Source organism: Porites lutea, chromosome 5 (assembly GCF_958299795.1).
Source record: "Porites lutea chromosome 5, jaPorLute2.1, whole genome shotgun sequence".
Classification (NCBI taxonomy): Eukaryota; Metazoa; Cnidaria; class Anthozoa; order Scleractinia; family Poritidae; genus Porites; species Porites lutea.
The window spans coordinates 32,079,412-32,095,058 of NC_133205.1; the positions used below are offsets into that span (position 1 = coordinate 32,079,412).

Below are 15,647 nucleotides of genomic sequence, written 5' to 3' on the forward strand. Positions count from 1 at the left end.
CAAGAATTTTTGGTGTTGGCCAACACATCTTTGGCCAGAGCTGCGAGAAAAAACCTCTGGCACAGACCGGTGCTTTTTATTGCTCCCAATGACTTTTGTTATCAGATAACAACTCTGGCACCCAGGGTTCTTTTCTTTTGGCCATGTGATAGGTTCTTTATTGCCCAATGTTGTTTGGTCAAGATTGCTGAACACTTGCCTCATTCTTTCTTGTTTTTCATGGACCTCGACAAATTAGAACTAACCTGGCCAATACACAGCGGTCATGTTTACTTCAGGCTCAGTCTCTAAACCATATACATGTTACACCTTCACTACGCTACCAGTGTTTCAAGAAGTGATAATTATCATTACATGCATAAGATATGTAAATAATATCCTCATAATTTATGCTTCATTTGTCAACATTTCTCACGTGTTTCTGGCACTTATTTTTACAACAACTACTAAAGGTTGTTTTAAAAAAAGACTCAGCAAGCTTTCTCTCATGCACTTCCCCTGAGCGATGTTGTACACTGGTCAAGTTGCCTATTATGGAACAACAAACAAGCCTGCCCAACTTTTGCCAGAGTTTCCCGAAATTTACTCCATTTATGTCTTAACAATTTGCCCTTGATTTTAGTTTTGCAGTGCACTGGATGAGCAGAGGATAACAGAATTATTAATGTCTTGACTGTTTACAGGTAACTATAACTTTACCATTTCTTTATTTCCATAGTCAATCAAGACCACTAACTCACCTTTTGATAATTGCCTTGTTCTCAAAATAAATTTTCACAAGTACCCAAAACAAGAAAAACATTTTAAAACTCTTTGTATCATAAAGTTTACTTTTATAACATTTCAGTCCTTTCCCGTCACCAATGTTTAGTCTTTTAAATTCTAATTCATACTTTCCACATAGGAGGGGTTTTCAAGGCCCAACAAATTACGGCAAATGTAAGAAAACTAATAATGGAATTTGAAAAGAACTGGAATTTTTTGGGAAAAAATATTACACAATATGAATATTTTACTTCAGAATAAGACTATGGATGTGTACTTGAGTAAATAGACCTGTTAATGTTTGTATTCAGTGGATATTATAACTTGACTCTCAGAGGATTATTAAAAAAAATACAATATTATAACCACTTATTTTATTATAATACAATATTTGCATGGATTTTTTTCTTACTTTCTGGTAATTAATTTCTGGAAAATAAAATAATAAATTACAGTATAAGACAAAAGCGAAAAGTGTTTCTTCATACCTATTTATGTACATTATCAGTGAATATGCTCTACTGCTCTCGCTTTCAACACTTATCCAACATAAATGATTTGTAAAATAATTATTAAATATTACTAATAAATGAATGAAGCATATGTTAAGCATGAAAATGAAGGGAGTGAGCATCACAACAATCTTACAAGCACGTCATCTTATAGCTACTGACATGGATTCCAAGGTGACATTAGTCTAGATTATCACCACTTCTTAATGGGAGAAGACAGAGGGGTGGAGGCCTAGAAGAATGGGGGGCAGGAGACGGGAGTTCTAAAATGGTCGAAGTGGGAGAAATAGAGGGACTCTATGCAACACTGTTGAAAAAGACTAAAGGGAGGAAGCCAAGAAAAAGGGGACAGGCACTGGGAATGAATGGTACTGGAGGTGGGAAGTTTGGATCCCCATTCGTCCACCCACTTCCTATATCACATATAGTGTAAGCAGCTGCGAACTGAAGTTTCAGTCTTGTTAGGCTTCATCATCACAGCAAAGCTGACAATCAGCTCAGTGACATGATTGCAAGCAACTGCAAGAATGTGATGCAATGTGGCTATAAAGACTGGTCAACGGTACTTTGCTATGGTGATCAGGAGATGACAATGACAGAAATGGCATTGAAGAGGGAGGTTATGATGACGATGAGGTTTAACAGCTTAATTCTTTCAGAGGCCAGCTCTGAATAAATGACCCAGCAGCCACCTAGGAGAAGAGGGTCCACTTCAAGGATGGACATGCCCCGCGGAGCATGGAACACTGAGTACATTTCCCTGGGCTGTACAGTACATAGAGCATATACCATTGTCTTGTGTTATATCACATTTATGTTCTAGTCTACACTTCTCCAACAATTTCAGGTCCCAGTACTTTCATGGCTGTTCCTACAAGATGTATACTACCAGTTATCAGGACTTGAAGTCTTGTGGCTTTTGATATGAAATCAGGTAATGCAAAACCACCAGGAGACAATGGTGCAATATGAGGATCCCTTCCAGACAAGAGCCATCTAACGGCTTGAGATACACAGGGAAAAATTGTGGAATACAGCCCATCATCATGGCCATTTTTTATCACATGATCAGTGTCAAAAGAGTCCTGTAATGGGTCAGCATGAGGTTGGAAACCTGCACCTCTCAAAGCCATCCACACCCGTTGATTTTCAACACACCAACGCAGCTGGCTGTCTTGAGTTACTGTAAAATTCGTCAAATCTGGGGAGAAAAAAAAATAATGGTAAAAAAATGGTAGGCCATTTCTACCTTGACAACAGACTTTCCTATCATGGACCAACAATTTGAATTTTCACAGGAAGTACTGGATTTTCCATATAAGTGGTAAGTGCTCACAAACTTGACAATAAAAGATATAACATAAAATTCCGAAACTAAGTCGTTTTTGAGGAGCTTATATTTGGAGGGTCTTATGTACGGAGGGAAATTTGCATTTCCAAATGGATTGAAATAGCTTGTAGTGGGAAGGAGATTTATCATTTTTTGCTTTGTTTTACTTTCTTGTATTCGAGAGCAAATTCCAATTACAAGCCCCCCGCGGGGGTTATATTAGGATGGGCGATTTAACGGAGGGTTTTTTGCGTTATGATTTTGGGGGGCTTATATTTGGAGGGGCTTATACATGGAGAGGCTTATTTTCGGAATTTTATGGTATTTGAAGAGAACAGCTTACTTTCAACACACGCAGCATACCTGCATCGTTACCTGTAGGATCCACATTTGCTGCATTAGGTGAGAACATTGCATGATCGAAGTTGCATTCCTGCAATAAAATTTAAATGACATGACAAGAACCACTGAGGCACTGACAAAGACTAAATTAAAATAAGCACAGCTGAGCACAATCCACTAATCTATTAGAAAATACTATTTCCTGTGTGTCAAAAGTATAAAACAAAACAATACAAAGACCCTGAAAGAAGTTTGCAGAAAACACAACATATAACAGATTCATTATCTTTGTTTTTGTCAATAATTTTTTATCTACATAGTTACTTTTCTTTACACACCATAATTGGTTTAAGAAGGCTGTTAGGATCCCGACCACCAGTCAGGTTAAAAAGCAAGACACGTATGACACTCCCACTGAAAATAAGAAAAATTATGAAACAGATATCAAAATGTTTTCTTTATGGTCATTCATAATGATTTGTGAGCCCTTTCGGTTTTCATTGATCAACAGTTTGACGCTTTTCAGTTGATAGTACAGAAAAAGTATACTAAAAAGATGTCCAGTGACTATGAAACATGATACATTTACCAGCGTTGTGGCTTTATGTAAAATAAAACAGGGAAATCAGAATTGATCCTTAAAAGTCGAAACACTGAAAAATACTGTCATACAAAGCATTGTGAGACACCATAGTATTGTGTGGTTCCAGAAAATATCCTTACCCAGGCCGTGGAGTGTCACTGGAAATTCTGAGGGGGGAGGTCGTGGGAATGGGTGGTATTAAAAGGCCAAAATTTGCAAAAGAAAGTATAAGGCTAAAAATGCAATTTTTAGAGGGGTAGGGGGTTCAAATCAAGAAACTCTCCAAGGGGAGAGTATGGAGGTCTAAGATGGGTGGGGCTGCCAACACCTTCCTTTCATACAGGTGGTAGTGTTTATGTCAGTGGCTGACGTCAGTTATTTGTAACAAGGACAGGGCAGAATGATCAAATGAGCCAAAAAGATGCCTATTCACTCTGACAAAGGAATAGTTCTCAAAACATCAGCTTCTCTGTCTCCCTATAGGTGGCCAATCTATCTTGCCAACTCCAGTTGACAAAACCACATTTATGTATAAAATTATTTTACAATAAAACATTTAAAGATCACCTTTCTTTCTCCTTCTCTTCATCTGCTCTCTTTTTAAACCATTTCACACAAGCCTGGCAAAAATATTAATAAGTTTCAAAGAACAAAAACTTAGAGCATATATGTACAACATTTCTTCTCTTTAGAACGGTGACTGCTCAGCATAATGTTTAAGTTGTATTCTATGAGGCACAGACTTTAATTTGGCCATCGTGAAAATGAAAAAGTAATTCTCTTGTCCTTTATTTTCATTTTATTTTATTTTTAAAATTTCACTTTAATTATTGTCCTTGCATTTAAGTAGAACGTATCTATTTAATGTATAATATATATACTTACATAACGCCTAATTTCTTTGTATTTGTCTAGTTTGTCTGTAAATTATGTAGCCTGGCCTGCCTCAAATAGCCTTGCTAACTGCAAGTCCCAATGTATCTTTTGCTATATTTTCAAATTTAAATAAAGTTGAAAGTTGAAGTTGGCCATTGCAAGTAACACTTTGACTGCCATCTTTACCAACAGTGTTAATAGGACAAGGGTAAGGGTTTTTTTTTCGGGGGGGGGGGGGGGGGGGGAGAGGAGGGATCAAGCTTGCATGTGCTATTGAAACTGTTTCAAGGTTAACTACTTTCATCTTGGCACACCACTGATATTTAAATTTTAATACTGGTTTATTAAAAAAAGAAGTATATTTTATGCTTACTCTAGATCTGTTGTCTTAGATTATGGTAATGCCACTGACACAAAACAAAGTAGAAAATGAACTGACTCTAGATTTACAAAGGAAGCATGGTGTCCTAAAACTTGTCTTACTTTGCCAAATTTGGGATTTTTATGGGTATTCTTTAAATACCCTAAAATATCCAAAAATGGGAATCCGTTATTTTTCCTGTGTTTTGGAGTTGAATTCCCAATATAAGAGCCACATCCAATTTCAAAAGAGAAAATTTTGTTGTTGCTTGTTTCCTTTTCCAAAAAACATGAAATTAGACATTTATACAAAGGAATGGAAGGCAAAGGAATGTACAAAAACAGTGTGTTGCACATGCAGAGTTGTTGTTTTTCTAGTTAAACTGACCAGTATTGCATTTTGACATTCTTGTTGCTGTCTTTGTTATTCTTAAATTTCCTATTATTACTTTTGTTTTAACCAATGAAAAATTTGAACCACAACATATTATAACTATGTTCATTCAGCAGCAAAAATTAAAGTTTCAGAACACTATTATGTGAGCAAATGCAGCATTTCTATTTCCTAAACAAACCTCTATACTCCTTGGTGTATGAGCACCATCCAGATAGAAGGTAACGCTTGGTCTTACAATGACTTGATTTCTTCCACACCATCTTGTATTCTTTAAGCCTTGATTATCAAAAGATGGGAACAAGAAAATTAAACTGTGTCACCCAAAAATATTCTGCTTTCAGTAAAAATCTAAAAAGTACCGTATTTATTCGAATAAGCGCCCAACCTCGAATTAGCGCCCACCTCGAATAAGCACCCATCCTAAAGGCAGAAAAAGTTAATAAGCGCCCACCCCACCTCCCTCCCACTCCCACTCAAACTCAAGACTCAAAACTCAGACTCACGACTTCCCCGAAGACAGAGTTTTCTTCAAAGTATTTTACAGGAACCTTGCCTTGTTACATCTTCGAGTTTTGTTGTTACCATTTATTGTTTTGTTGCAAAATAAACATACTACACTTGCTGAAAATGCTGAAAAATTTAATAAGCGCCCAGCCTCGAATAAGCACCCACCTCGAATAAGCGCCCACTCTCAAGGTCCAAAAATTTAATAAGCGCACAGGACGGTTAATCGAATAAATACGGTAATCACTACTTCTAGATCTACCCCAAACAGCACAATCATGCACAAAGAGTATAACAACACAGAAAACTTTGTTGCACTTTAATATTGAAAAAAGTTGCTTTTTTATTAGGACCATTAGTGTTAAGGTTATTGCAGCTGCTATATGTAAATTTGAAATTCTAAGGTGCAAACATTAATAAAGACAAGGCTGTGCTCCAAGAAAAATTGAAGGGATCAGCCCAATATTAAAGCTCTAAACCTGGGAAATACAGGGTGCCCAGCATATGATTTGTATGAAAAAATAAAGATCTCCTAGTCACCGAAGAGCCCAAGTGAGGTGCCAGGAGCCACAGGGTGATGCTAGAGAAGAGCTAACCTGGAAGACCTTAATATCATTGAAGACAACATGTCAATGACTGTGAAATACCTATGCAGTAAACGTTCTAATGAGAGAAGGGGTTCATTTACAGCCCTAGCAGAAACCTAAACAGCCCCTTTTGAAAACATACCTAGCTACACTGTAGCTAATACATATTTGTACAAGACATGGCAGTTGACTTGAACTTGGCCTCCTACGCAGGCCCTAAAATGTCTCTGATTAACCACTGCAGCATTTATGTTTTCATATTCATTTTAAAATTCGAAATTACTTAGATAGTAAAACGTTTTGATCCTTACCATTCCTCAAAGCATCAGAAACATTAAATGTTTTAGCCACAGGAACATCAAGTTTTTGTTTTTTTGATGAAGGCTCATCTGCAGTCTCTTCTCTACTTGATGAGTTGGTTGTGGTTGTTTGCTTGCCAACATCTTCAATTTAAAACATTAGAAATAAATATTACATATTATCATTATGACAATGCAAATTTTTCTTTCTTTCTATTGGCCAAGAGCCCACCACGTGACCTGCAAATAACTGCCTACAAATAACAGTCTGCTCAAGTACAATGTTGTCCAACTAGCTGTGTTTGGCTGTAAATAATATTCTGCTCTTGCATTTAATGAAACCATGCTTTTCTCCTTCTTGCGATTACTCTTGCATAAAAATGGCAGTTCCCTTCGCTTCCCGGAAATGTTCAAACTAAGTGATCACATGATAAAACAATTGAACTCAGTAATTGCAAAATATCATGATTTGTCAGTGTCTCGCAGCCTCTCTTCAGCTTTGGCAGAAAATTGATCTGCTCGCCACAGACAAATCACAATATTCTACTCAGCCTTGTCCAATAATATTATTGTTAATTAACATAATGTTAAAAAATGACGCAACCCTGAAGAAGTAAAAGAAAATTAGACCTTCAATAGTTTTGCCTTTCTCAAGTGACCTGTTTAACCATGTTGTGCAAAGTTGAAGTGCCAGTGAGGCATTCAAGTACTGATGCTCTCCTTCCAGGCCAAGTTCTAGATAAAAGGTACAATGACAAATTAAGAAAAAGAAGTGAATTTGGAATAGGCTCTGATGAGGGTGCCTTACATTTTCTTTAAATTCAACCCGCTTTATACAGACACTTTCTTTGGCCCCGTCAGTGTCTGTATTAATGGGGGCTGACTGTAACTCCTTAACCCTTTAAGTTCCAATAGTGACTAACGTCAATTTTCTCCTAATGATATCCATACAATGTCAAGAGATTAGGTTATGAGAATTAATAAAATGATCACCTAAGGGAAAATGCCTTGATCTTTTGTCAAATTCTCTCAACTCATTCATAAAGGAAATGTATGGAGATCAGTTTGGAGAATTTGTATGTGGATATTGGGGCTTAAAGGGATAACTAAATGTATGACCAGCCCACTTATTATAATTAATTTTTTAATGGCCAGTGTGATAATAATCATAGTAATGCTATATACACTATCCTAATAATAAACACAACACGACAGCTTGAAAAAATTACCAGGCATATCTCCAGGGTAATGTTCTAATGATGGAACCACATGGAGTGGGACCTTCAAAAAAAATAAAAAATCACAATGATAACTGAGGCTTTTAACAAAAGTATAAACAAGAAATGCTATCAGAAGTGTTTAGACATGTAAAGATGTTTGTGAATGAAAATACCTGAATTTCTCTAGCTCTGTCAGCTATGACCGCAATAGCATTATCTGGCTGGGGGACAGTGAATGCTGGTACTCCAGGCTAAAACGAGAAATTAACAAATTTATACACAAACCAAAGATGAAGCAAGCACACAACCAGGGTCTGAGAATGGAGAACTTACTTACAAAAGAAGCAACTATCAGAGGCTATAATAAGTGTATGCTCTGCTAAAAGTAAAAATATTTAATTATATATATTTATCCTTTTGCTTTGCGCCCAAGCTCTTATTGCCTTCTGTATTGCTAGTTTAGGAGATAAGTGTATGTGTTACAGGTCAAATTTGATTTCAGGTTAAATTTTTTAACCTAGGTTGATTCTCAATTTCCTTTGTCTCCTAACCCTAATTATTCGTAAATTAGGGCTAGAAAACAAATGAGGGGAAATTGAGAATCAATCTTTAATGTTAAACAATTTAACCAGAATAAAATTTTGAACTGTAACATATAAAAGAATAAATTCCAACGTACAAATTTACTTTGACGAACATTATGATACACTGACAAGACTAGAATAACTTTTTAAGCCTACTTCACTTTTAAGATGATTTTACACGGGACGATTCGCAACATCGATTTTTAGCCCAACACAGCATTGCAACATTGCCTCGGATGCTTACAACCTGACCTGTAACATATGCATCACTAGCATGGGATCAATGTGTACACATCTCGTTGCTACTAAGTGTGGGCTACCACTAAATCTTTAAACATTCTAAGGCCATTTACTTTGTATAAATACCTTGAATATTCCAGCCTTTTGCCAGGCAATACTCTCCAATGTTCCACCTAGCATTTTGACATGGTCCATCCCTAGTGATGTTACTCCACATGCCACAGGCTTCCTGTGGGAAAGCACATTGGTACAAGGCAATTAAGGCACAAGATGGTTTGTGGAGCTAGCTATGCTGTTGGAGGAAAGTTTATTTATTATTAAGGAAGACAACAGAAATAGCTTTTAATGTTATGTTTTCGAGGGATTGAGAGTGTAAAATGCTTTACGTATAAAGTGAAACTTGGATATAACAAACCCCATATATAACCTTGACATAAGGAATAAGTCACACTTACACGTAACCTTACCTCTTTTAACAAACACATTTTACAACTCCCTTGGCATGTAATATTTCTAACTGGATAATCATATTACAATCCAATGATTGTAGCTTGTTTGAGGTCAGGGTTTCTTAACCCTGTTGGATATCATGAGAGGCAGACTGGAGGGTATTAAATTGCTACTATTTATTTATAGCATTTACCGAATAATATTTGTAGAGTCATAAGCACCTCCAATCCCAACCTCTACAATGGCAACATCAACCTTTTAAGCAAAGAGAACAATATTGACGTTGTAACTTTTATATGCTAAGCTGTTAAATCATGCCATAACTGACTGAACTCCTTTCGAGAAAAAATGAGAACAGAGACCTTATTAGTCCCAAGACCAACCAACATCAAAATGACCATTAAAAGGAAATGCTTTGATCTTTTATTAAATTCTCTTAACTGTTCTTTAAGAAAATGTATGAAGATCAGTCAGGAGAATTAGTATGCATATATAATAGCGCTTCCCCTAAGGTGGCTCATTAATTAATTCAAGAGCATTCAGCTGTGACAAATTTTCCGTCATAACTTTTTGGTTTTTAACACGATGGCTGCGAACCTTTGCAAAGAACAACAGAAGTCATTTGGCAATAATACGAAATATTCTGATTTCATTGATGGTAAATATTTCTTGAGAAATTAGCACTCAAAAGGACCCTACTGTTCAAAGAAAATCGCGTCTAGTAAAAAAAAATTGCTGCAAAGCAATAGTATTATTACTAGTATTATTGCCGGATGATATCTGTTGTTTTTTGAAAGTTTCGCAGCCATCGCGTTAAAATCGACGGAAAATGACGGAAAATTTGTCACAGCTAAATGCTCTTGTCTTAATTATGGAGCCACCTTAAAGAGTTCAATAAAAATACTCACCAATGAAAGTTAATTAAAATTAACGTTAACATTCAAATATTAAAATTAAACCATCATATAATGTAAGCAAATTAGTTCTAGCAAATAATAATAATTCCATAAATTACCCTCAGCAGAATTTATAGCAGTATAATGCTAGTGGGGCAAGCAAATGCCTGAAACAAATAATCTGAACCAAATTTAACAGGGTTAAGAATCCTAACTGGCCAGAGGCAAACCAAGTTTGGCCAAGGATTTAAACTCAGGACAACTGAGATGAAATCTAGCTAGCTGTCAGAGCAGGACTTGAATTCAGGGCTCCAAATTGCAAGTCCAGCACTTTGTACTCTAACCACTCAGCCAGACTGACACCATCAAACAGCAGCTTACCATCTCTTGGAGGAAGACATGGAAGGACACCAGTGTCAAGAATCTAAAGTATGCAGGCATAGTGGAGTTCCCTTGATCCTACAAGATGAGTATAAATTAAAATTACCTGATAAGTTAACAGTTCCAGTATCATGTTATCTCCAATAAGCTCAGACATAAAACTATGTTGCTCTGTGACTCACAGAGTTTATTTTTGCAGTCTATAAAGGAATTAATTCATGAACAGTTGTGTCCTTTGTCCACAGGAGTTTGTCTACAAACGATAAAACAAGTAAGCTAGAAGGATTCCTAAATCATAGAACAACCTTGATTAATTCTAGAGCAGGTTTCCCCCACCTACTCTGAATTCCATTGCATTTTAACATGAAAGAAGGCCCAAATAAATAATTTCATTACCCTTCAAAGAAGCTTAACCCGCAGATTGTAGATTACAATGGTATTTTTGGAAATTCAGGCTATTGCATGTGCAGGTTGTGCAACAAACAAACAGCAGTTTTAAAAACATTATGGTATTTTTCACACTGACCTATGTTTTGATTAAGCTGTTGACAAGCAATTATATGTACAGAACAGTACGCAATTTTTAAGAAATTATATGAACCAAAAACAAAGGATTCGCTGTATATTAAGGGTAAACTTTTCAAAACTAAATTTCAAAGAAGTGCACAAGACAGAACCTCTCCAATAATAAATGACAGGATAAATGTGTGACCCTGGGCTTGTATGATTATGTGGATGGTGGATAAGAGCTTTCGGCCACTTACATCACCATTATTATGAAGATTATCCCAGCAGTCAAAAAAGTATTTTGCAAACTTGTCTTTGGCAAGTGGTTTGCCATTTATTCTGATCCTCTCTCTGACTTCCATCAAATGCGGTGAGCTACAACACACACAGACAAAAAACAAAATCAGTAGATGGTCAGTGCCTCTTAACGTAGGCTCACTACGAAGGAGTAAGACATCATAGGGATAAACTTGTCTGTTTAAGTTAGGCCACATACCCTGGGGTGGAGGTTCTTTTTGGAGGGGATGTGCTGCTGGGACCCCAGAACCCTTAGCTTATTACCACACCTGGTTCAGCTGAATTTTGCTACCCTAGTATACCTGCAGACTATCTTCCAAAATCCAGTCCCTATCCTAGAGTCACTATCTTTCAAAACTATTGAGGTTGATGCTTTCATTGTAAGTTATTAAGTTATTAAACTGGGTTGTGGGTAAATTTGCTAATTTGCTGAGTGTCAATTCCCGGTTTTCCTAGTCTAAACTAAAATCTTCAACCAACTAACCAATTTCCTGGAAAATGGGAAAATGATACAACATGTATGCTATTCTAGACTAAGACTCACCGACTTCTATATCCTATCCCAGACTAAGACTGTACTTGAAAACCAAACCCTTCACAGCAGCACATGCCAAGACAGCCCATATTTGGCAGTACTCACCCCCTCCCCCTACCCAGCCCCACATAATCAGAAAACATACCTGTTTGAACAAAAGTCAACCAGTGGGAAAAGGAAGACAAAAAGCAAAACTGTAAGTCAGTTCTGCCCCACTATCCACATTCTAGACAGCTATCCAACTAGTTTCATTAAGAATTATTATTTAAGAGAATTTGATAAGAAATCATTGAAGAATTGTCCCTCTGGAGATCAGTAATTAATCAATTTTCATAATCTTTGACCCAGATTATCTAATGAAATTGTTTGGACAAAATTTATGTTGCTCACTTGAGGACTTAACGGGTTAAGGTGAAATGCATTAGAACACCAAAACATTTTATAGCAACTTACCTGTAAAATCCAGTTTTGAAGCCTTTATGACGGAGCATGCTCTCACAAAATGCAGAAGTTGAGCCCTACAAAATAAGAGCAAAAAAACTACCGTCTTTGGCCTTTTCAGTCAGAAACCAGTTAGAATAAAGAAAAAAGTTTTTAATTTAACAAGAGGAAAATCTTCAGGGAATGGTGACAAACACAGTAATAAAGTTTGGGGAGCCCTAATTATTCACAGGAGACAAAGGAAAAAATGGTTTAACATGAGAGCAGATTTTTTTGCTTTGAGGGAACCCGATTGCTCTATATTGGAAAACAGGCAAGTACACGAACAAAACAACGTTTAATACACATGAAAAAATGTAAAAAGCAAAGGAAAAAAGTTAGAAAAGTAAGAAAATTCTGCATTCTATATTCACAATTTTTTTCTTGTTCTACATTTTACATTTTATGTGAGTGCACTTACTTGCTTATCCTTCCATTTAAAGGTAGTGAAAGCCATTTTATCTACAACAAATCCACCAGGACAAGAGAAAAGCCCTTGTCTGTCAGAATGGTCGGTATGCCACTATGTTTTGACTGTATGCACTGTTACTTGTAACACTAAATATTGTTTATTCTGAGATAGGCTCTATGTCTTCTAAAATGCGTGAATGGCTGCAATTAAAAAAGTAAATACCTTTCCCTTTGTACCACTAATGTGGATGATGGAAAGTCTGTCCAGATCTTCCATCTGTAAAACAAAATAGCAGTTAATTAGTCAGTCTATTCATCATTCAAATTGCCTGTCCTTCCATCAATTAATTCAACAAGTACACAAAAGAGACAGCTAAAAGAGATTATGTGCGATGCTTATATTGGGAAAGTTTTCAGATTTTTGTGTACGATATACACAGATCACCCAAGCTTAAAATATAAGTGCTAGCACTGTTGTGCAACTTTCAAACTTTTTAACAATTATTTGTCTTTGATAAGGGTAACATTGCTGAATTATCAGACGAAGGATATGTTCACACTATAATGGTCGGATAGCTTTTCATGCATGCCAACATGAAAACCTTATCTGGTATAAGAGGAGCACCTTTGCTCTGCTACAGAAATCATCCTGAAATCACTATTGTTATGTAGGAACAGAAGCCATATCTGGTAGAGTTTTTGTGCCAACACAAAAGCTATATGGTATAGAGTGAACATAGCCAAAGTCAAGGGGATTATTCAGCGACACACAGACTTATTTCCAGTTGTCACAGCCTGCGTAGCATGGTGGGTTTGGTTGGGCACGCTAAGCAATAAAGGTGGGCGAGGGAAGAGAAACCATGAGGAGATTGGGGCGGGAGCAACCTTGTGGCTTTGCCGCTTGTTCTTGCGCGCTTCGCACATGAATTTCGTGGCTTCGCCACTCATGCACCCGGCTCAACAAAACCACCATGCTACACAGGCTACAGTTGTCACTTTTATATTCTCTCCACCCAACTGGAGAGAAGCGACGACTGCAAATACAACTACAATGGAGCTAGGTGATTAAAGCGAAATATGATGCAATCCTCCACCAATCAGAATGCAAAAAATTCAGGATGGCAAAGAAAAGAAGTCAAATGCCTGGTGTATGTCTGTTGAGGGGATGCTGAAGATTCCATTTGATTGATACATTACAGCAACAATCCCTTATTTCCTATACAAATCATTACATTTCGAAAGAATTAATGCCAATGCTCATTTATATTTTGAGCTTGGGCTACCTGTGGTTTTACAGCAATCATTTGAGGATAATTACTGGAAATTATAACCGTTATAGTTGCCAAATTCATGCATACATTTTCTTGATTATCTGCATCAAACACTGCTTATGTCAGCTTTTGGTGTATGAGGAATAGTATGATTTGAGGTTGCTCCCTGCATGAGTAGTACATGTAGTTTTACGCTACAAAATATTACCAAAAAAAAAGGTTTGTCAAAGCATGTTCAGTCATGTCGTATCCTCACGCCTGAACTAAGAAATCTCATCAGTTTCGTAAAATTTTTCAAAATCAACACTCTTATATCCCTGACAGATCAGATCAGTACAGTAATGAATAATTAATTATTATAAATTATTTTTGGGGGGATCAGAAAGCCTGCATCAAAGTCCCCTGCATGTGCGTTACGCTCCTGAGGCACGTAAAATAACATCACGTGGATGAAAAAAAAGTAGTATCAAGCCGATTTTCCATGAAACAACACAAAAAATTACGCTACTTCAATTAAACCAACTAAACAACAGTTATAAAAAGGGCTGACTTTAACTCCCGCTCGTTCTGTAAAACTTCTCATCTGAGGCAAGTTGTCGCGAGCAAGTCGGCCTCGACTACGTCGAATTTGCTCCAGATCTTGTGCATTAGTTTGAAGGGTGTTCAGTGCCTTTACTGCATCCTGAAACAAAAAATGTAGATACAGTAAAATTAAGAACAAGACAGAAAGAAGTTTAGGCATTCTAATACAAAGGAATCTCATGAACTGCCTGGCAAGCAGGCATGCTTCGCCCAGCTGCTTTCGAGAACGATGTACAGATGTACACCGAGACAGACTCGATAACCCTCCAAAACACTTCATTTTAACTTGCCTCGTAACTTCTTTGTTGCATGATTTCCGCCGTTCTATGAATCGCCGAGGAAAAACGACGAGAAACGGTGAATTTCCAAATCTTCAGCATGAAAACAACTTCATGTGCACATGTATTGCCATTACGCAAATCGCGCGTGAACGAAAGGGGAGACTGGCACTAGATAGGCGAGGAAAACACGCGGGAAGGGACCGGGAAGGGTGGAACCCACGAAATCCCACGATAGGTATCCTCGGAGATCCGGATTTTAAGAAATTTTCGAGTTACTCAATAATTTTTTCCAAACCCCACTTCGCTTTCCAAGACTTTTTTTAATGCTACAGGACATCTCTAACGTAATTTGCCTTACAGAATCTTCTTTAAAGGTAAAAATGATCATCGCAGTTGTAGATGCAGTCGCAAAAGAAAGCCTGAAACGAAGCAGAAAAGTACCTGCCTTTCAGATGACAAGATCCCAGTTTGCTCGTCAACTCAATTGGTAGAGCACTACACCAGCATCCCAGAGGTCAAGGGTTCAAATCCCGTATAAGCCTGAATTCTTTACAGGCTCTCCATTTGCGACTACAAAGTTGCGTCTACAAGACCTACAACTACTCGACACTACCACAGTTCTAATATATGATTTTCATATATTCATTATTTACTTTCCTTCAATTGTTCTTCAAGCTACCAAGGGTAACAGTACGACCATAACTGGAGAAATTTCATTTATTCTACCTTGGAATCTGCAGCCGTCAACAAAGACATTTAGAACGACGTTTCAGATTCAAGTTGAGAATTTCTCAAAATAGAAAACGTGCAGCTAAACACAGTCCAAAACAACCGTTATAGACAAAATTAACTTGAAGCTGCTGATTTGGGGATAGTTCATGTTGTGAAAGTTGTCGTCATTGTGACTGGTGTACACTTCCAACATACCAACGCTCTTTGTGGTCAGTCACTTTCTGA

The 15,647-nt window shown here is 37.1% G+C and overlaps 1 protein-coding gene across 2 annotated transcripts; it reads right to left on the reverse strand.

Moving 5' to 3' along the window:
• Nucleotides 1–923: 923 nt before the first annotated feature.
• LOC140937545 (folylpolyglutamate synthase, mitochondrial-like) lies at nucleotides 924–14,819 on the reverse strand. Of its 2 annotated transcripts, none has more exons than XM_073387106.1 (17): nucleotides 14,700–14,819; nucleotides 14,378–14,509; nucleotides 12,780–12,833; nucleotides 12,119–12,183; nucleotides 11,091–11,208; nucleotides 10,327–10,404; nucleotides 9,243–9,304; nucleotides 8,726–8,828; nucleotides 7,949–8,026; nucleotides 7,785–7,836; nucleotides 7,186–7,290; nucleotides 6,568–6,699; nucleotides 5,344–5,441; nucleotides 4,100–4,152; nucleotides 3,288–3,363; nucleotides 2,983–3,040; nucleotides 924–2,478 (listed from the first exon to the last, which is right to left on the reverse strand). In XM_073387106.1, exons 1-17 carry the CDS (start codon nucleotides 14,787–14,789, stop codon nucleotides 2,102–2,104), a joined length of 1,731 nt encoding a protein of 576 aa, XP_073243207.1. In that variant the 5' UTR covers nucleotides 14,790–14,819; the 3' UTR covers nucleotides 924–2,101. The 2 variants fall into 2 exon arrangements, with proteins under 2 accessions (XP_073243207.1, XP_073243206.1); XM_073387105.1 differs by having other exon boundaries at nucleotides 928–2,478; nucleotides 2,971–3,040.
• Between the last annotated feature and the right edge of the window lie 828 nt (nucleotides 14,820–15,647).